General features: G+C 36.1%; 1 protein-coding gene across 2 annotated transcripts in view; it reads left to right on the top strand.

The window, feature by feature from the left end:
- Positions 1 to 22,538, top strand: part of RNGTT (RNA guanylyltransferase and 5'-phosphatase) — a 209,122-nt gene that overhangs the window by 142,020 nt on the left and 44,564 nt on the right. For both annotated transcript variants that reach the window (XM_021089928.1, XM_021089934.1), the window contains exon 14: positions 18,539 to 18,605. In XM_021089928.1, the coding sequence (XP_020945587.1) occupies positions 18,539 to 18,605 (67 nt within the window). The remainder of the gene's footprint in view (positions 1 to 18,538; positions 18,606 to 22,538) is intronic.

The following is a 22,538-nucleotide window of genomic DNA, read 5'->3' as shown; positions in this document are numbered from 1 at the left end:
AATATGTTTCTTGATCCCATGGGATTCTGGTAAATCAGCTCTACTTCTAGGCCCCTATTATCTTACCTGTTCTTAGTGAGCAACCATTGTGAAGTGATTTATGGAAACAGAACCTGGATGTATGGGGTCAATCGCAGTCTTTCTGTCTTGTTCAAGGCTCTTTAGGATAGCATTTCTCTGATCATTAGTTTTGAGCTAGATGTTTTTAATTTGTTTAATCATTATTTGTAATTGTCTTCTGTGTAACATCCTGTCTTTCGATATAGCAGGTATTTTATTATGGGATTAGTCATCCATATATTAGCGTAAATCTAGTATTAAAGCAAATCGAGGGAAAGAAAAGGTATACTTGGAATCCTGTTTGCTTTAAAAGTGATCTTTCATATATTTGATTTGGTAAACATGGTTTATTACTTTGTATTATAGATTATTATATGTATATATGTAATTCAAATTTATTGTATATCACATGTATATTATACATTTATTTTTTGAAGTACAATATCCTCAAAGGACTCTTGAAATTATTTTACTTGACCCTTTGTCTACCTAATTGAACAAGGAATGATTCCATCTAATTAAAACTTTAGCTAAATGTCTTAATCTTGCAATCTTTTGTTTGGTAATATTAAGACTAAGTTGTGGATTTTACTGGAGGTGGGGGTAAGGAGTCAGTGACCTTAACAGAGAGTGACAGTGTTTTTTAAATAAGGGCACTGTCATTTCCTTCTTTATTAATGACTATTTCGCCCTCATAAAACCAGAAAGAGAATGATGGATTACAAATAGTTTTCTTATGTTTTTTAATGTGAGAGAAGCAAAGAAGGGTTTTGTTTTGTTCTGTTCATTTTGTTTTGTTTTTAAGGCCATACCTGCGACATAAGCAAGTTCCCAGGCTAGAGGTGAATTGGAGCTGCAGCTACGGCCTATGCCACAACCACAGCAACACCGGATGCAAGCCACATCTCTGACCTGTGCCACAGCTTGCAGCAGTGCAGGATTCTTAACCCATTGAGTGAGGCCAGGAATCAAACCCACATCCTCACAGAGACAGCATTAAGTCCTTAACCCCTGAGACACAATGGGAACTCTGAAGTGTATTTTTTTATAACAGGGAATTCACTGTTCAAGTTTACTGGGTTCCTAGTTTGTAACATTTGCTTGTGAGTTCCAGGTACAGATAGAGGTACTGGCTTTAAGGACCCCTGACGGCTTGGTGAGTTTGCAGCAGTAGCTAGGTAGTTAGCCTTTCTATTTTTCCTTTTACTTAGGACACTTTGCACAGATCGAAAGCACCAAGTACCAGTTGTAATAGTTTTCATATCTTTTCTGGGTAGCATATTCCTTTGAAATGGAAGCTTACTCCTGTGATCCTGTTTGTTACTAAACTAAGCTTCAGTTTTCTCATAAATAAAATGGGATTAATACTAATATCATTAATATTAATTAAAGCCTTTCTCATAGAGCTATCATGAAGATTAAAATTAATTGGAGCCCAGTAGCACACTGTCAGATACACATAGCTTAGTAAATATTGGCTATTAGTATAATCATTATTATAATTTATTTCACAAATGCTTATTGAATATCCTACTGATTATTTAGGACAATGATAAGCAATGTGACGGATAGAGAAGAAATCCTACATATTGTTTTCCCACGGGGAGTTACAGTGTAGTGGTAAAACAAAAGACATGAAACAATAGTGAACTATGTATGACAGTATATAAATAAGGACTAAATTGGGTGGCACAGTTGTTGATGCTGCAGAGGGATTTGGAGTAGTGATGAATCAGTGAGGGTGGGGCAGTCAAGGTCAGTTTCACACAAGGAGCCAGCACTGGAGCTGTCTGGAACAATAGCTGCTATTGGAAAAGAGGAATATTTCAAGTAGAGGTGATTGGCACTTTGCAAGACTAGAGGCAGAATTATGAGAGTAGAGGCTTCTAATTGCTGAGTGATAAGGAAGTCAGAGATTGATCTAAGTCATTGACTTAGATTTTAGGCATTTTAATAACCAAGTTTTATACAGAAACTTTGCCAGCTCTTCCCTTTTATACTTCTAACTGTATAAACTGTATATATATAAACTTGTTGCCACCTTGTTCCCATGTGAATACTGACAGTGTCACTTTCTCTGAGGCAAGGTTCTCTTAGCATCGAGGTCTTTCTGCACTTTTATTTCTGCATGAGGACTTCTTTTCAGCGTAATTGTGTCTGCTTGTTGATGCAGTCAGCATCAATTGTCTTTTGTTCCTGCCTCTCTCTTTTTGGGTTTTCTTATAGCATGATGGTTCAGTTTCCTCATTCTTTTCTGCAAAATGCTCTTTTGGGGAATAGCAATGAGAAGGAAGGGCTATGAAATATTAATTAAAAGGGAAGAATAGTTAGACTAAATATTAATTATTCCTGTGAAGGAATTATGGTGTTACTTCTAATATATTAACTCTGTCTTACAAAGAGTCCTTGTAGAAATGGATTCTTTTCCATTCATGGTACTCCTGGCACTCAGCAACTCTCCCTAAGACAGAGGTATATAGAATCTGTAACTTAAAGTGGGCCATCATATTTGTGGTCAGTTACTTATATTAACACCCATCCATCCATTAGAAATTTAATTGCAAGCTGTATAACATGTGTGGTTGTTTTTATAATAGTGTTTTTCATAGCCTGGAATGGTTATAATTGAAAGTACTGTGCTTTTCATAGTTTATAAGTAACGACATAGTTGGAGTTACACTTTGTCAGACTGCCTTTAAACTATGGTTAAAACTTTCAGTACATACAAGTGTGGTAGGCATTTTATAAGCGACATTGATAGGTAGTCTATAAACAACATTAAATGTACTCTAAGAAAAAAAATGAAGGAAAGTATTTTGGCTGATTTTATTTATGTCAATAGCAGATAAGTAGAATCTAATTTGCTATTTCTCTTCAGTCTCTTTTCACTTGACTGCCATGCCTAGAACTTGTATGTACCTCTCTAATGGATGACATACGGCTGAAATTTAAGTACTTAATGAAATAGTTAATTTCCCTCAGTAGCTGTGCACCTTTGGATTTTACTTTTATTTCTGCATGTGCACCTATGGAATCCATGTGCACTTTATTTTTAAACTACCTTGGATTTGCCTTACTAAATTATATTTCACCTTTTAGAGTGATTGAAATGTTTTTAGGTATTACAGTAGAATTCTATTTAAAAGCAGTACTAGTTGTTGAAAATGTTTTTTTAGCTTTCAGTTTGCTGCTTGGAACCATTTAAATTATGGCATCATATTAATAGGCTCTTCTTATCTGACATCTGACAGGAAATCTATCAGTGCCATTGCTCTTACATAGTAAGATTCTTTGTAGCCATCTCTATATTACTTTTGCATAATAGATAAATCCCTGGTGTCTTTTCCTTCTCATTAGCTCTGTGTGTGTGTGTGTGTGTGTGTGTGTGTGTGTTTTCTGGTGTTAAAGATTGTTATTCCTATAAGCACTGTACCTTGTAATATAAAATGTAGAGCTATCTCCATGTTCTTATAAAATTAATTGGATCTCAAAGGCAACAAACACATTGCTCTACCTCATTGACCCACCCAAAGCAGACTTCCTATTCCTCTCCCTTCTCCCCAAAAAGGGCATCTCAGTGCATTCACTGAATCGATGATCATACTGATTCTAAGACTTGCCTGCTGCTACCTTCTTGCTCTTGTTAATTAAAGGAAAAAGTCTTGAGAACAATTTTTGTTTTTGTTTTATTTATTTATTTATTTATTTATTTTCTTAATATATTTTTTTTAATTTTCCCACTGTACAGCAAGGGGGTCAGGTTATCCCTACATGTATACATTACCATTACATTTTTTCCTCCACCCTTTCTTCTGTTGCAACATGAGTATCTAGACAAAGTTCTCAATGCTATTCAGCAGGATCTCCTTGTAAATCTATTCTAAGTTGTGTCTGATAAGCCCAAGCTCCCGATCCCTCCTACTCCCTCCCCCTCCCATCAGGCAGCCACAAGTCTCTTCTCCAAGTCCATGATTTTCTTTTCTGAGGAGATGTTCATTTGTGCTGGATATTAGATTCCAGTTATAAGTGATATCATATGGTATTTGTCTTTCTGGCTCATTTCACTCAGGATGAGATTCTCTAGTTCCATCCATGTTGCTGCAAATGGCATTATGTCATTCTTTTTTATGGCTGAGTAGTATTCCATTGTGTATAGATACCACCTCTTCCGAATCCAATCATCCGTTGATGGACATTTGGGTTGTTTCCATGTCCTGGCTATTGTGAATAGTGCTGCGATGAACATGCGGGTGCACGTGTCTCTTTTAAGTAGAGTTTTGTCCGGATAGATGCCCAAGAGTGGGATTGCGGGGTCATATGGAAGTTCTATGTATAGATTTCTAAGGTATCTCCAAACTGTTCTCCATAGTGGCTGTACCAGTTTACACTCCCACCAATAGTGCAGGAGGGTTCCCTTTTCTCCTCAGCCCCTCCAGCACTTGTTATTTGTGGATTTATTAATGATGGCCATTCTGACTGGTGTGAGGTGATATCTCATGGTAGTTTTGATTTGCATTTCTCTTATGATCAGCGATGTTGAGCATTTTCTCATGTGTTTGCTGGCCATCTGTATATCTTCTTTGGAGAAATGTCTATTCAGGTCTTTTGCCCATTTTTCCATTGATTGATTGGTTTTTTTGCTGTTGGGCAATTTTTATGTTTTTGGAGACAGAAGTATTTGCAGATTAAACCTCTTTTGGTCAGTTCACTGAAATCCTTCTGCTGTTGGCATCTCTTTTGTTCTTCTGACTTCTCCTTCCTCCTCTGCTCTCCCATTTTTCCTGTTCTCATCCCAGTGATTCACATATCAAATCAGACTCCTGATGCAGAAATTCTGCATTAGAAAGAGGCTATTTTGTGAGTTCTGTAATAATAACCAAACTTTAGGAAATCAAGTGAAATATTTGTTTGTTCTTAGAATAAATTACTTTGGGCCCTCTTAGTCATAATCAGAACATTTACAAGGCAATGTTTGTTGACTGTTATGTCACAGATGCTTTTAGATATTTCAAGTCCAGGATGAATATAAGGATGTAATACAGCAACATTTCAAATTTGACATGAATACTTCAGGCCAGTGTTTCCAAATATAGATTGAAGAAGAATTTTCAGAAGCTCTTTGCATCTCTACTTGTTTAATCTTTAAATCTTCTATTTCTTTGTTCAGTGTTTCTTATAATCTATTGATCTTTACCTCCAGTTTTTTCCTGAGATCTGTATTATCTTTACTATCATTACTCTAAAATGTTTTTCATGGAGGTTGCTTATCACCATTTCATTTAGTTTTTGGGGGGTTTTGTCTTGTTCCTTCATCTTGGCTTATATATCTCTGTCTTTTCATTTCATATAGCTTTTTATGTGGTCTCCCTTTTGCAGGCTACTTGGTTGTGGCCTCTCGCTTCTGGCATCTACCTCCTTCTTTTTGGAAGCTCTTAAGCTTCTTCATTATTTCTGTTATGCCTCACCTGTCTTCTCATTTGTAGAAATCCTACTTTAAATTTCCCAAGAAGGTAATCTTTATCTTATTTAGATCACGGTGAAACTTCAGCTGTCAGTTTTGGTTTTGCATGTATCAAAATATTTTAGGGCATCTATATATAAATTTGCTTCATATACACTTATTTTAAAAATCTACATTACATTTATTTTTCAGTATTTTTTAAAGCTAACAATATCAGTAGTTAATTCTTCCCCAAGGAGGTGTGTGTTGTTTGTGTTTTTCTTCTACTTTTTTTTTGTTTGTTTTTTTACTTAACCAAGCAACCATTGACCACTCATCTTGTATTAGGCATTGTACTTGAGTCTTTGGATTATAGTATAAAATGTTATATGATGACACTTCATGGTATTTAATAAGAAAGTCTTAAAACATGAAAACTTTCATCATTGGTTCCAGTGTTGAGTCATATGTCGAGGGTATACGTTTAAAGGAATTCCCTGAAATCCAGCATGTGAGTTTGCACTTAACATGCATGCCTCTACTTTCAGAGTTTAAAAATCGTAGAGTTCCCTGGTGGCTCAGTGGCCAACCCCCACCCCCTGCAAAATCATAAACTATCTTTGCTAATTAGAGTCTAAAGGAATGTAACTAAAATGAGACAAATAAGGGTAACCACTGAAATAAATAAATAAATAAATAAATAAATAAAATAAAACAAAATAAAATTGGGGACATTGAAAAAAAATCTCTAGTAGATTACTGTAGTTCATAGTTCCTGTGGGTCAGTTACAGAACTTGCCAGTTTGCCTCAGTTTTTTGTAGTTTAACTATTTCAGATTTGCTGCCTCCTTAAGACTGTAAGTTCCTTGGAGTTCCATCGTGGCTCAACAGGTTAAGAACCTGACAGTGTCCGTGAGGATGGAGGTTCAGTCCTTGACTTTGCTCAGTGGGTTACGGATCTGGCATTGCCACAGGCTGTGGCATAGGCTGGCAGCTGCAGCTCCAGTTCAACCCCTGGCCCAGGAACTTAATATGCCATAGGCATGGCTGTAAAAAGAAAAAAAAGACTGAGTTCCTGAGGTAGGAATCATCTTTATGTCTTTGATACCTGGCCTTAGACTCTGGTATACTCTGTAAATAAATGATATATAGTAAATGATTCATTTTCATAAAGAGAAAGAAGATGGTAGAAGAGCCAAGACTGAATAGAGGTTTGACCTGATTTTCCTCCCTTGTTGATTCCCCCCCTTTCTTCTCCGTGTGTGTGTGTGTGTGTGTGTGTGTGTGTGTGTATCTTTTTTAGGGCCGCACTCTTGGTACATAGAGGTTCCCAGCCTAGGTGTGGACTTGGAGCTTCAGCTGCTGGCCTACACCACAGCCACAACAACACAGGATCCAAGCCGCATCTTTGACCTACACCACAGCTCACAGCAATGCTGGATCCTTAACCCACTGACTCATGGCAACACCAGATCTTTAACCCACTGAATGAGGCCAGGGATCGAACCTGCGTCCTCATGGGTACTAGTCAGATTTGTTTCTGCTGAGCAGGCTGGGAAACCCCCCCCCCCCCCCCGTTTCTCCTTTTAAAGTAGACCGTCTTGATTCAGGAAGTAGTCTGTATATCCGAAGAGGCTGGGTTGAGCTTTGAAAGCCCCAGACAGTTATCTCTTAGGCTTGATCATGGGGGGAGGAATTAATGATCCTTAATCAAACTTCTTAATTATTATAACAGTGCCTATACAGCATGAGAATTAAGAACAAATAGCCAGAGGAAGAGAAGTTTGATTCCCAGTTGGACCTCTTACAAGCTGTGTGCCCTTAGGCAAATTAGTAATTTCTGTTAGTTTCCATATCTATTAAATGGAGATAATAATGGTACCTAACTTTTAGGATACCTTTACAAGATTTAAATGACAATCTTAAATGCCTAACACTAAAGGAGTATTCAAATTAAAATTAATGCTAGAGAGAAGGCCCATGTAATGTAAAATTTAGCATGGGCCTTGCACATTGAAGTTCTCAGTGAATAACAACTATAATTGTTATTACGGGTTTGTAACTATCAACAATAATTTATAGTAATACAGTTGACCTTTGAACAACACAGGTTTGAACTGCCGAGATCCGCTTATATGTGGATTTTTTTCAAGAGTAGATACTACAGTCCCACAGGATCCATGGTTGGTTAAATCTGTGAATGAGAAACTGTATAGAAAGGGCGGACTCTAAGTTATCCTGGGCTTTTCGACTTCTCTGTGCGTCTGTGCTCCTGATATGTGTTGTCCAATTGTCAACTGTTTATTATTACATGTATACACACATGCATATAAATACACACTCATGTACATGCATATACTCAGATTTCTATTTACAGCATCTCATTTCTAACTATTCAGAAACTTATTTAATCCTTAGAAGATTGTTTTGTAGCTGTGTGATCAAAGAAAAAGGGTTAGGTTATCATGATGGATAGTTCACCCAGAACTTGGAAAATTAGTTCTTCCACATTAATACATGCTTTTGTAGCATCCAGATAACTTATCTCTGCTAATTATTTCAGTCAGTCTCTATCTTCCCCTCTGACCATTCACCTTTCTCTTTTTCTCCCTATTTTCATACATATAGACATGCCTGGATCATATACATTCTGACAGATTTATATTTTAACTCTTATTTGTCATTAACCACAAACTTCATTACTTCATACAATGCAATTAATTTTTTTTCTCTCTTTTTTTTTCAAAGGGCTGCACCAGTGGCATATGGAGGTTCCCAGGCTAACCCACTGAGCAAGGCTGGGTGGGGGTCAAACCTGCATGCTCATGGATGCTAGTCAGGTTCATTAACCTCTGAGCCACGAGGGGAACTCCCAATTTTTTTCTTTTAGAGAAACATCCCCTAATTTGGATCTATACCTTGCTCATTTAATGTGTTCAGCTGATTTAGATCGAACAAATGTTAATTAAGTACATACATTATTTCATTTAATCATCAGAACATTTCTTACCAAGTCAGAACTTATGGTAAGTCATTCATAACCATTTGCCCAATAAAATACTGAGGCTAAAGAGGAATTAAATGATTTTCCTGAAGTTATATAGGTAATAAGTATCCCAGCGTGATTTCCACGGCATCGTAACAGTCCGAACAGAAAGGACCCAAAAATCTTCATCTGTGAGTCATCAGTCTGAGGGTAGATTACTCCCATAAATATTATCCATTCTGTAGTGATTTTTACTTGATTTAGCTTAAGAATGACCATTCCTGACCTTGCAACCCTACTTGTTAACTGGCAGAATGGGAGAAAATAGAAGACCGCAGATCTTGAAGAGAAAGAATAAGGGTTGAAGTTGGGAAAGTCAAATAAATAGGAGGCTGGATAGCTTTAGCAAGGAGATGAGAAGGTAAACTAATAATATATGTATAGAAATACATACGCATTTAAAGATGGATAAACTTGTACCTCAGCACTGGGTATTCACCCAATGAGAAGGTGGTTTTTTGTTTTTGTTTTTGTTTTTGTTTTGAGTAAGAAGAGAAAGGGCTGGTCTGTGGAGATTAGAGAAAGGAGGTCTGGACAATCTGTATGGGAATCAAAAATGTTTGAAGTTGTCGATAGGCTTATATTTTAGATTTTCTAAAATTCTGGTAAAGTATGCATAACATCAAATGTGCCATTTTAACCATTTTGAAGTGTACCCATCAGTGATCTTAAGTACGTTTTTATGTTTTGCAGCCATCACCATTGTCAGTTTCCAGACTTTTTCATTATTTCAAACAGAAACACTGTACCTCTATGTTTCTTTCTCACCTTCGTCTCTGGTAACCACTATTCTGCTTTCTGTCTTTATGAATTTGACTGTGCTAGGAATCTGGTACAAGTGCAGTATACAATAGTTGACCTTTTGTGGTTGGCTTATTTCACTTAGTGTAATGTTTTCAGAGATCATCTATGTTGTAGCACGTCAGCATTTCATTTCTTTTTAAGACTGAATAATACTCCATAAACAAAATATATACCACATTTCAAAACAAAATGTGCATGTGGATTGTTACTACCATTTGGCTGTTGTGAATAATGCTGCTGTGAACATTGGTGCACAGAGGAATGGGTTTTAAATCTATATCTTCAATGAAATAACTATATAATTATACTTCTGTATGGCTTAATTATTTCTGAAAGCTCGGTTAGTTTATTTGAGGAAAAGATAGCATTGTATGACTACCCCTCATGGATTTGCTGAGCACATTTTGAGGTTGTAATGACCATAACCCACTTGAAGAATTCACATCAGTCACTTAACAGAATGGAAAAGTATTGTGATTATTAGATAACTTCCATCTCGCTTTTTGGGAGTAGCTGAATTAGTTTCACCATAAGGACATGGGGGTCTTTAAGTCATTTATAAAAGGGGGTCCTAGACAGTGGGGTAACATTTAGTTTACATTCATAGTTTTAAGAAATGTAAAAACCATCCTGCTTTGTAGCATTGCCGACACTATCCAGTGAAAGTATCTTTCTTATGAATGAGTTATGATTTCCTGTTATCAGCCAGCATATGAGATTTTGGAACTTCACCTTGAATACTTAGACTAGATTATAGTTGTTATATTACTGAAGTTGAACTATCTCACACGTTGTGTTAACTTTTATTAATTAATCAAGGCATATGTCAAGGATAAATATAGTGATTCATAAGCAAAGTAATTGATGTACAATAAAGTTGAAGTAATTAAAATTGTTCTAGTATTGTATCATTAATTATCTATGTGTTTTGAACAGATATCAAAATAAAAGATAAAATGAATTGTGGTAATTCAAGTTCTTCTACATGAGTCTGTTCAGCTAGGTAAAAAGTTCCTACAAAGGCTTTATAAACTAAACCAGTCAGAAGTTACTCTGTCTGAATAAGAGAGCATACTGATTGAATTAAGGCAGGAACTGTCTGTTAACTCAAAACAGTCTTATTCATATTTATAAATAAAGTCATGAAAATGATAAAGAATTATTTACTTTAAAAAGTAAAGATAGCTAGTACGTCCCTAGCAATGAAAAAAATACTAATTCAATATCTATCATAGTCTATATTTTAAGAAAAAGGATGCATATATAATATTTACTCGGAGTATTCAAATTAAAATTAGTAGTTAAATTATATTCTATCGAAGAGATACTTAGGCAGTTCTCTTTAGTTTTGGTAGTTTACATGTTGGTCAGCATTTTGTGGGGAGTTCTCTGAAGGTGAAATTCAGATCTTCAGTAATTCTTTGCAGTGTGGAATATAATGATCTCAGTCATTCTGGGGTCGGTGATTTTAAAAACAGCATTTCTCTCTTTGATTGATCATAGCTATTATTGAAATAGCTGGTGACATGTGACATAGTGCTATAATTTAGACTGGAAAAAAAATGGAATTGTGAATTATATCCACTCAGCTTAAATTTCTCTGTTTCTAGTCTCCGCAGCATCTTTTGTACTTTTTCTGCCGAAATGGCTCCTTAACATAATGTTCCCACATTTTCCCAGGGGAAGAGGACTTCACAGTCACATGCTTGTCTGAAGTGTACTGGGGAAACTTATACAACAAAAATAGAGGGAAAAAAATAAAATAAGATTCAGAATTTCCCAATACAGGAAATGAAAATTTTATTCATTTATTTTATGTATTAACCTTTTAACAAATGTGACTTACACTACATCCTGGAATCAGTGTCCAGGAGATGAAAATTTATGGATATGATAATGATACAGGTAATTTCAGATGTTTAGATTTGAGGCTAACCCCTACATAAATCATTCACCTCTCCTTTTGTAGGTAGGAGTAAGCTGGAGAATAATTCTTATGATCAGTAGATAACAAACTAGGTGGGGTGCTTTGTGTGTTTAATGATTTCCCTGTTAAAAATCCTCTTTTCAGACTATTCTGCTTCATGTTTACACAGACAGTTCTTCAAATAATAAAACAGCTTTCCATTTAGAATGATCAGGGTGGACTGATTTAGAATTTTGTGAAGGCTCGGTTTGCAGTATGGCTCATGAACATTTGTAGACTTTTTTTTGTACATTTAGCAAACTTGGAAGATGAAGTTTGTACATTATTTTTTATAGCTTTATTGAGGAGTAATTGGTCTGTGATAAACTGCACATAGTTACAGCACACAGTTTGATTTTTAAGTGTGAAATCATCTCTCCTGAAATAAGATGATGGACATGTCCATCACCCAGAAAAGGTTCCTCCTGCCCCTTGTTAATCCCTCCTCCCTCTCTCCTTCCACACCCCTTCATTCCGTTTTCTGGCAGCCACTGCAGTTGAGTATTCCTTGTCTAGATTCTTAGATAAATGGAAACATACAATATGTGTGTTTTTCCCCCTCTGGCTTTCTTTGAACATTAGATTCATCCATGTTGTTACATGTATCAGTAGTCCATTTCTTTTTATTGCTGAGCAGGATGTTGTATACATATATCACAGTTTACTTACACATTCACCTGTGTGTGAATGGACCTTTGAGGTGTTTTCAGTGTTAGGCTATGGTAAGTGGAGCTGTTGTGAAACTTTCGTAGACACATGCTTTCATTTGTCCTGCAATGGGGTGGCAGTTTTTTTCTCTAAGGGCTCAGATAGTAAATATTTTAGGCTTTATGGGCTCCAGGTGGTGAGCTGGGGCAGTGATAGGACTCACTTCATTTCTTTCCCTTCACTCAGGTACTGACCTGTGCTACCTGTTGTCCAATTTCTGAAAACCATTGTTCGACATTGTGTTTTTAATTGGTTAGTGGGAGTAGGGCCTAGTTCAGTCCTTGTTACTCTTGGCTGGGAGTGGAAAATTTGCCTATTCATTTTTAATGCATTTATGTTTCTTTTTTTTTTTTTTTTTAAATTATGCCTTTCTATTTAAAACCATTATGCCCAGATATGTGAGTTCTGTGTTTTCATATTATATTTATGCTGTGGAATTTGTAGTACTAGGACTGAAGAAGGGGATGAGTGATTTGTGGATTCCCTGGAAGCTCATCTCTTAAAATACCAATTTATATAGGAATATTAAAATATGTTAATTTACCAGTTAATATTGTACCCGTCATTTTGGAATCACTCTCATTCTCTCACTGGTTGCTTATGTTGGTTTTTTTCTTTGTGCTTTTTATGTTAAGACCTTTTCTAGTATGAAATATAATACACATACAGAAAAGCACATACACATAAATGTATAGCTTAGTGAAATTTCATGTAACCAACGCATATTTAACCACTACTCAGAAAATACTGCCAGATCCTAGACATCTCCAGCATGCTCTTTCTCATTTATAGATTTCTCTCTCCCACCAAAGATAACCATTATCTGTACGTCTGGCTCCTTTTTATACTTTTATTACTTTAGTTTGCAACTCTAAACACTAGAGTTTGGTTTTGCCTGGCTTTGGCCCTTACATAGATGCAACCCTATGTTCTTTTATGTTTGGCCTCATGTCTTCTTAATGTAATATTGTATAATCTGTGACAGTACCTCACTCTCACTCTTAGTTTTCATTATCTTAACACTTTCTGAAGAATGCTGGTCAGTTATTGTATAGAATGCCCCTTAGTTTGATCTTTTAGGGGAGTATTTTTAGACGAGAACACCACAAAGTGACAGTATGCTTTTCTAGATGCATTACATAGGGAGTTGGCTATGTAATGCATCTAGAAAATGTTAGTAATTTTGATTATTTGGTTAAGTTAGTCTGCTGGGTTTCTGTACTCTAAAGTTGAAATATATATATATATATATATATATTTGTAATAAGTGTTTTCTGGGGAGAAACTTTGAGACTAGATAAATATCACATTTCTCATCCTACCTTCATCTTCTAGTTTTAGTATCTTTCAGTGGATTTTGACTGCAACAGTCATTACTCTTGTTTTTCAGTTTCAGTTGGGTGAATTTTTCAAATATGGTGAATTTCAATTTCCTTCATTCTTTTTCAGTGCATTAATAGGGATTGGAATGTAAAGAACAGCTGTCCCTTCTTCCTCTTATACTTATTTATATTAGTAAGGACTTGGGAATATTTTACTCAGTGGGGTATAATCCAGCACTATGATTTTATTTCAAGTTTTGGCCTCAGTCTTTGAGAACGGACAGCTTCAATTCAAGCGCTCTCCTCACTTTTCCATACCTCCTTACTTTTCCTGTACCACAAGATGTTTCAGACTCTTCTTATATTTTTCTTCCCTCAGTCCAGCAATCAGCCCTTTCTCCAAGGAGGCCAGGTTTTTGTTTTTGTGTTTTTAAAATGGTGAATGAAGAATGATGGTTGGAAACCAAGATCTAGGTCTTTGGCATGGCCCTCATGGCTATTTGTCATTAAAAACCCTCTCAGCTGTCAGAACTAGGAATGTATTGTATACTGACAAACAACCCCCCACACTCACACACACTTCTATTTATTTGTTTATCTATCTGTGAATATGTTAAAAGCCAGGAGATTTTCTAATACCTCTGATTCTAATCCAACACCATCTTGTTAATTCTAGCCTTTCCTTTTTATTTATAACTTTGTACAGTGAGTGAGCAATCTGCATCTCCTTATCCACGGTGTATTAAATTCTTGTATATGCATGAACTATTTTCAAAATTGCTAAGCTTCACCCCTGTGAGAAACAAGTTGATGAACTTAAGAGCTATATTTGTGTACAATTCTTTTTATCTGTAGCCTTATAGAATACAGTCAGAATTCTGTTTTCTGAAGTTATTTAAGTTCGTTCTTTTTCATCCACACTCCCCTTAATGTGGGCTATTTTTCATTTGTGTATAGTTACACATTATGTTCGTGTTTATTCTCCTGAATATTGGTAGCTGAACATTTCTTCTTATATGCCTTTGCAAAATGGCACTTTCTATTGTTTACTTCGGTTCTTATTTATCCTTTCTTTTGTTTATTTCACTCACTATATATTTCACCAACATCGTTTTCTGGTACTTTGTTTCTACTGGCACACAGATTCTTTATTTAAACATGTAGTTGGTGGTGATGGTGGTGGATTTTTTTTTCCCCCATGAAAGTCTAGAGCATTTTGTTTCTCTTATACCAGGGTTTAAAAGCAAAGCAGAAGAGAAAAATGTAGGCTATGAAAAGTCTGTGAGGATAATAATAAATTCAGTCATTGGCTCATTCAGATTTCATCTGGGCCTAATGACATATACATATGCTCCTTTCATTCTACTAGAAGTACTGCACAGAATAATTTAGGCCTTCTCAATAATGTGCGTTTTCTCAAATTCAGAAGGGCCCTATTGATCTCATATTAAGTGATTTGCTTTCTCTTTTTTTCTAGTAGTAAATATATTGGATGTAATCTGTTCTTTGGAGAACTTGTTCTTTGGCTTAGAAGTGGGATTTTATTTGTCAGTTAGTATTCAAGATACTGTAGGTTTTTTCAGAGTATTTTGTCGCAGTTGGAAAATGTATCAGTTTGTGAGTAATGTAATTATGGCTTGTAGACAGAACAGTTAATTTTGAGTTATTGAGCTTATTTTTAGAAAGATCCCTTTTGCCTTTTTTTACTTTTAATTTGAAATAATTATAGACTCAATTTCCTTTTAAAGCAGTTTTTTCTAAGCCTGATTTATCATCAGTGAATGATGGTGAATGAGGTTCTTTTAAGTAATGTTCATTCTGTTACCTGCCAAGTTTTATTTTCCTTTATGTGAGAAACTTTTCTGGAAGTAATTTTACAGCTTTCTCTTCAGGATAGATATTTGTTAATATTTGTATTTGGGAAATCGAAGCAAAATGAATATTAGTCCTGCGTATCTCTACTTTTTTTCAAAAGCTCTAATAGATTTTCTTTTTTTTCCTCCCCAGCAGTGCCTTCTTATTATTACTTTCTAAAAATGTCTTTGGTAGCCACACTATAGAAGCACTTAGTTACAAGAAAATATTTTGGGAGCTATTAGCATTTATATAAAGGTTATATTAACATCCACTTTGCAGAAGGGCAAAACAATTACCTGGTACTAAATGAGTCTATTTAGTATTTCTGTTTTAACATATACGTATAAATGAATCTATCAGTGTCAAATAAATGCCTTGACGCTGAGGATTTAACATGTGTGATTGTTATATTACACATGCAAGTACCCTGCCATAATAAAATGGTGCCTATTATTTGACAGTAATTATGTATCCAATTTGGTGAAATAATCTTTTTAAAGGGTTAGAACGTTTTAAGAAATGTCCCATCTTAAAAGTTGGTATTTGTGTTCTCAAAATATTAATTATTTTAAACATAGCAGGCCTTTAAATTGTGATAACATATTAAAGCCTACTCAAATGAAGGTAGTAATATAATATGGTAAGGAATAATACATACATGAGTGAGAAGGAACAGTATTTTAAAAATGAAATATATACTATATAACTGACATATTGAAGATATTTCTTGCTTAGAAGGTAGTTATTAGATAGGGAAGTTGGAGAAAGGGGACACTAAATAGATAATTGGCAAGTTTCCTGAAATGCATATGCATAGTAATTAGAGGCATATTGATTTTTAAATGTCAGCCAGCTTTTATTCACTTCCTTTTCTAACATCTATTTGTATGAACAGTGACTATTCTTACTTCAAAATGAGGTTTATCGAGCTTTTTGTGCACATTTGTTGTATAGGAAATAAATTACCACTGCTATATATAACTAACATTAAATTTGTGATACCAGCAATTTGTGAGAGATTCACAGTCTTATTGGTGGGATTAATTTCTTATTGCTCAAATGATAGCTAAGAAATTCACCATTTCACAGTTGAGATTTGGGGACATTTTTCACACTTTCTACTTGCATCCAGTGAACAAATGCCTTTAGTCATGTTTATAACCTTCAGCAACATACTTAAATGCGTTACTAGAAGTACCACTCACATTCCAAACTTAAGTAGTTTTTTGCTCAACTGGTCTAATTTATTCTTGTGTTTATCAGTTATTGGCATTCCTTAGTGGCCTTTAATGCTTTATAAGCCTGCAAAGAATGTAGGGAACAGATGATGTTCCTAAGAGACAGAATGTCTGCCTTATTTCATAAAATCTTAAGGTGCTTTGAGAGTGTGCTTTATTAGTCTTAATAGACCAAGTCATTGGAAGTTGACATAGGGGTGGAAAAATTTTCCCTTCTTCTCCTCTAGGTTCTTTGGTCTAATAATTAAATTGACATAAGACAGATTAACAGGAGAAAACCAAATTTAATTTAGTAGGTATGGTATCTCCAAAGATAAGAGACTCAAGGGCAGCTCAGCAGTTGAAGCTGTGTGCCATCCTGTGCTAAGGAATGGGAGAGGGGCCTGGGTTTTCAGAAGGGAGGAGGGTAATTCACAGGATGAGAAGAGATATTTGGTAATTAGATGTTTGTCCTGCCCTGCAGATAGGTCTTCCAGATAAAAAGTTATCTCTGGTAAGCACTCTCTTTCTGGACCAGGCCCCTTATCAAAGTTCTTTTAGGTAATTAAGGGAGAGGTGAAAGTTTTTTCTAAGTCTGCTGGGTCCTGATTGTCTTCTGCACAAAATAATCCATGTGTCAAAGTGGCATATTTTTGGGTGGCATGGTCTCCCCTTCAGTAATTACACAACCACCTCACACTGTCACCTGGTGACAATGATCATAAGCTATCATAGAGTAGTTACTCTAATTATGACTTCTCATACCTTCCACAACTATGTGTTCCACAGGCATAGTTCTTTTTTTTTTTTCTTTTCGTCTTTTTAGGGCTGTACCCTTGGCATAAGGAGGTTCCCAGGCTAGGGGGCAGATTGGAGCTGTAGCTGCTGGCCTACACCACAGCCATAGCAATGGGGGAGTCTGAGCCGTGTCTGCGACCTACACCATAGCTCATGGCAATGCCAGATCCTTAATCCACTGAGCGAGGCCAGGGATTGATCCTGCGTCCTCATGGATACTAGTCAGATTGGTTTCTGCTGAGCCACAATGGGAACTCTCTCCATAGGCATAGTCGTAATGAAAGTAGTTCCTATTCATCATGTTTCAGTGTAGTCAAGAATGATAGACCTCTTTAAATTGGAAATAGGAAGTGAGGAATGATGCAAAGAAAGTAACCATTTTTTTCCCACCTTCTATGTGGTTTGATTTTTTTTATTTTCATGTGCATTTATTGTTTTTACAAAATGTAAATATTGTTTACAAAATAAAGAGATGACATATGACCTTCTCATGGTCCATTCCATACCTCCTTTGAGTTTTCATCTGCAACTAATTTATCCCTTACTTCAGGGATAAGTTACTTTTTGTCTCAATCTTGTGCATCCCTTAGGACTTAGTTTAAAATTTCTTACTTTTACCTTACCCATGCCTTAAAAGTTAAACGTAGCAGTTCTCTGGTATCTCTGTAGGTTGAGGATCTGACATTGTCACTGCTCTGACACAGGGTCCATCCCTGGCCTGGGAATTTCTGCATGCCATCGGTCTCAGGCAAAAGAAAAAAAGTTAAGCGTAAATTCCACCTCTTCAGACTTCTCCAGCTCCCTCCATAGCAAGTACCTCTTACTCCAGTACAAATACCTTACAAATACCTCTGTAATAGCATTTATCAGAGGGTTAATTATTTGTGTGTCCGGTTTTTAGATTTGGGGGCTGAAATATTTAGGTTTATAGTATCTCCATAGTGCATAGTATAGACATAACAATGAGTGCCTCTTAAATTGAGCCTTTTAAATACATACATGAGTTATTTCTTTTAATACTCCCCATGTGGTAATTTTTCTAGAATTACTAATATATTAGATTGTTTTACATTTGAGTTGCCATTCTCAATATTTACTCACCATTTTCTCAAGTATAAGAATTATTCCTTTGCTGGTTACCATCCCATTGTGCAAAAGACAATGATTGAATAGATATTAATTTTATCATAGTGACTACTACACAATCTTATATTTAAAGAGAAGCCACTTAGAGGTGGCTATTATACAAATTTTGATAATTATACAATCTTATATTTAAGGAAAGGTATTTTATAAATAAGACTTTTTTTTCCTTTGTAGGTTACTTCCTCAGAATGTTGGCCTTCTCTATGTTGGAGGTTATGAAAGACCCTTTGCACAAATCAAGGTATGATTGTTCATTTTCTAATATACTTTTTCTAGATACAGTTTGCTTGTTCAGAACCCACGAAAATCCTGCAAATAACTGTCACAAAAATATTGTGAATGTGAAATATTAATTCGTTTGCTTTTGCATATCTCCACTGAAAAAGTAATTGTTCTTCAGTGAATCGATTAGTTTAATAATCTTGCCCATACTAGATTTAATTTTGACAACTCATTTCAGTGATTAGTTAAGAAGAGTACAGTTTAGGAGTTCCTGTTATGGCTCAGCGGGTTAAGAACCTGACATAGTGTCTGTGAGGATGTGGGTTCGATCCCTGGCTTTGCTCAGTTAAGGATCCAGCATTGCCACAAGCCATGGCAGTGGCAGCTACAGTTCTGATTCGACCCCTAGCTTGGGAACTTCCATGTGACACAGGTGTGACTATAAAAAGAAAAAGAAAAAGAAAATACAGTTTAGAGCCACATTACCCATTTCACCAATAGAAGTTTTTTGACAGCTTTGTTGAGCAGAATACATGAGACAGAAAAACAAGTGAGCTGGAACACTGATGGAAATCACTGCTATTGATTCTTCTAGTGTATTTTTTCCTTTGATTATTGTATTGTTCATCTCTGTTCTTTAAGTCTTATAGCTCTTTGTTAAACATTTCTTATAATTTTTTGGTGTGTGCCTCCATTTTTTTCCCCCAAGATCTTGGATCATCTTTACTCTGAGTTCTTTTTCATGTAGGTTGCTTATCTCCACTTCACTTAGTTGTTTTTCTGGGCTTCTGTCTTATTCCTTTGTCTGGAACTGTGTTTCTCTGCTATCTCATTTTGTCTGACTTCTTATGTTTGTGGATGCCTCTCCTGGAACATGTTTCTCTGCTGTCTCATTTTGTCTGACTTCCTATGTTTGTATCTGCCCTATGATGGGTGAAGCTGATCTAGGAGCTTGCACAGCCTTCCTGGTGTGAGGGACTGGGTACCTACTCACTGGTGGGTAGAGCTGCGTCTTGTCCCTCTGGTGGGCAGGGCTGTGGCAAGGGGTGTGTTTAGAGGCAGCCTCTCTGCTGATGGGTGGGGCTCTGTTCCCACCTTGTTGGTTGTTTAGCCTGAGGTGTTCCAGCACTGGAGCCTACAGGCTGTTGGGTGGGACTAGGTCTCATTTACAAAATGACAGCCTCCTGGGGAGCTCATGTCTGTGATTATTCCCGGGGCCTCTCCTTCCAGTGTCCTGCCCTCGCAGTGAGCCACAGCCAACCCCTAAGTCTTCTTGAGACTACCCCCAACACACACCCCACCAAGATCCACAGATAGATTCAGGCTGAGATTCTTACAGAGTCACAGCTTTGCCCTGAGACCTAGTGTACATGAAATACTGTGTGTGTTCTCCAAGAGTGGAGTCTCTGTTTACCCCAGTCTTGTGGAGCTCCTTCAGTCAAGCCCCATTGGCCTTCAAAGCCAAATGCCATGGCGGCTCCTGCTCCTGATGCCAAACCCCCAGGCTGGGGAACCTGATGTGGGGCTCAGAACTCTCCCTCTTATGGGAGAACCCTGTGATATAGTTATTTACCAGTTTGTGGGTTGCCCACCCAGCAGGTATGGGATTTGTTTATATTGTGAAAGCACCCCTCCTACCATCTTGTTGTGGCTTCTCTGTTTTTGGGTGTAGAATACCTTTTTTGATAGTTTCCAGTCTTCTTTTTCAGTAGTTGTTCTGCAGTTGTTGTGATCTTGGTATTTTTATGAGAGAAGGTGAACTCGATTCCTTCTACTTTGCCATCTTCTTTCCTCTGCCCTTTTTCCTTTCTGATCTAGACAACTTTTACTGCTTTTTCTTGCTTTGTTGCACTGGCCAAAACCTACAGTACCAAGTTGAATGAAAGTAGTGAGAACAGACATCCTTGCTTTGTTCCTAATCTTAGAGGGAAAGCATTCAGTTTCATCAAAAATTATTTTTATGGTAATAATAATTGAGGATTAAATCATAGATTCCACCTAAGCTTTCTTGTAAAAAAATCTAATAATGTTATGAACGTTTAGGGCAGTAAATAAAAAGAAAGGTTCACAATCATCCTTTTTCTATTATTATAACTTTTATTAATGTTTCCTGACCTATAAATTTTGTTTTTGGTGTTCCTGTCATGGCTCAATGGTTAACAAACCTGACTAGTATCCATGAGAAAGTGGGTTCGATCCCTGGCCTCACTCAGTGGGTTAAGGATCCGGTGTTGCTGTGAGATGTGGTGTAGGTCGCAGACATGGCTCGGATCCCAAGTTGCTGTGGCTGTGGTGTAGGCCAACGGCTACAGATGCAATTTGAGCCCTAGCCTTGGAACCTCCATATGCCACTGGTGCAGCCCTAAAATGACAAAATAAATAAATAATTTTTTTTTTTTTTTGAGTTTTCTGGTTTTTCTTCACTTTTGTTTTCTTGGCTCTGTTAGTTATTTTTCTCATGTTCATTTGTGGGTTGTGATTTTGAATTCCTTTCCACCTGCGTATATGACATATTTTTATGCTTTGAAAAACAAAGATTTTTCAGAATAGACTGAGCCTAAATAGGACATATAAGATTTAATACTGAGGAAGTGTAGTCACATTATTGACATTTTAAAATGAAAAATCTTTTTTGTTATCGTAACATTAGCACTTCTTTAAATGCCTCCCTTATTTTAACATAAGAGATCTTAAGTTGTGGACTCTTTTGGACTTTTCTGATTCTCTACATAATGACAAGCATTCAGGTACTTTTTTTTTTTCTTCTGTTTTTAATATCACTGGAACACAAGTGGAGTTGGCAAGACTCTCTCTTCATAAACCTCCCTCACTATCCTGTTCACCGAGTTTGGCAGTATAGCCAGGAATCCTAATAAGTTTCAGCAGAAATATTTCTGAAAGCCCAATTTTTTTTTTCTGTCCATTGGTTTGGAAAATCCCGTTTCTCCATATTAGAATTAAATAATGAAAAAGTGAGAGGCTTATATCTGATATATTTAAGGAAGGGTAGAATGTGTGTGTGTGTGTGTGTGTGTGTGTGTGTGTGTGTATTACATGTTGTCTCAAAAACATATAAGTGTATGTATGAGAGTGATTCTTCCTTCACTTACCTGATTCATTAACGTAACATTTTCTTTATCCAGGCCCTTTCTAACAAGCCCAGTGACAGAGGTCAATCCTTTGTGAACTCTTTATGCCTAGATAATCAACACAGTAGAAAAAAGTCCATTATTTTAGGGCATCTTTTTCCTTTGCTGTTGCTGTAGGAAAGATTTCTCTTGTATATTGTAAAAGGATTCTTATCCTCATTAGTTATTGAAGTTCTTTTATAATTCCTGTGGTTCTTATGAAAATACTATATAGATCCCTGATAAAAATGTTTATAATTTTATGTTAATTGGAAAACAGTTTTTAAAATTATAGTTTAAATGCTTGTAATTAGGCTAGGAATTTAAGGTCTGCCCCTTGCCTTGCATCTGACTTCTTTTGGCCATGAAATACCAGTATTTGTTACATTCATTTTTCTCCCATTAAATTAAATGTAACGGTTCTATGTTGTATGGCATAGACATCAGATACTGCCTCTAATAAATGGAAACTTTGGCTTTTCTTAAAAGAATATTGGTTTGAATTTTTTTTTTAAGAAATCAAGCTAGGAAGTTGTTCATTTGAATATTTAAGAAAAGGAATCCTCATTGATTAACATCACAGGACTAAGAGTGAGTGGCTTGGTATTAGAGGCTATGTTTGTTAAAGAGGCATTTTACAGTTGTATTGCTAAAGAAAGAGGAAAAGAAAACAAAAAGGATGATAGATATTTGGACAAGTGTTAAATGAGTTCAGAAATTTGCTATCGCATAGCAATAGATATCCATATTATTAGCATATAGCATGACTTGTATAACCAAACATTCTTTCTCTCTTTCTGTCTCCCCCTTCTTCCTCTTCTCAT

Source organism: Sus scrofa, chromosome 1, assembly GCF_000003025.6.
Source record: "Sus scrofa isolate TJ Tabasco breed Duroc chromosome 1, Sscrofa11.1, whole genome shotgun sequence".
Taxonomy (NCBI): Eukaryota; Metazoa; Chordata; class Mammalia; order Artiodactyla; family Suidae; genus Sus; species Sus scrofa.
This window is presented reverse-complemented; position numbering and strand designations above follow the sequence as displayed.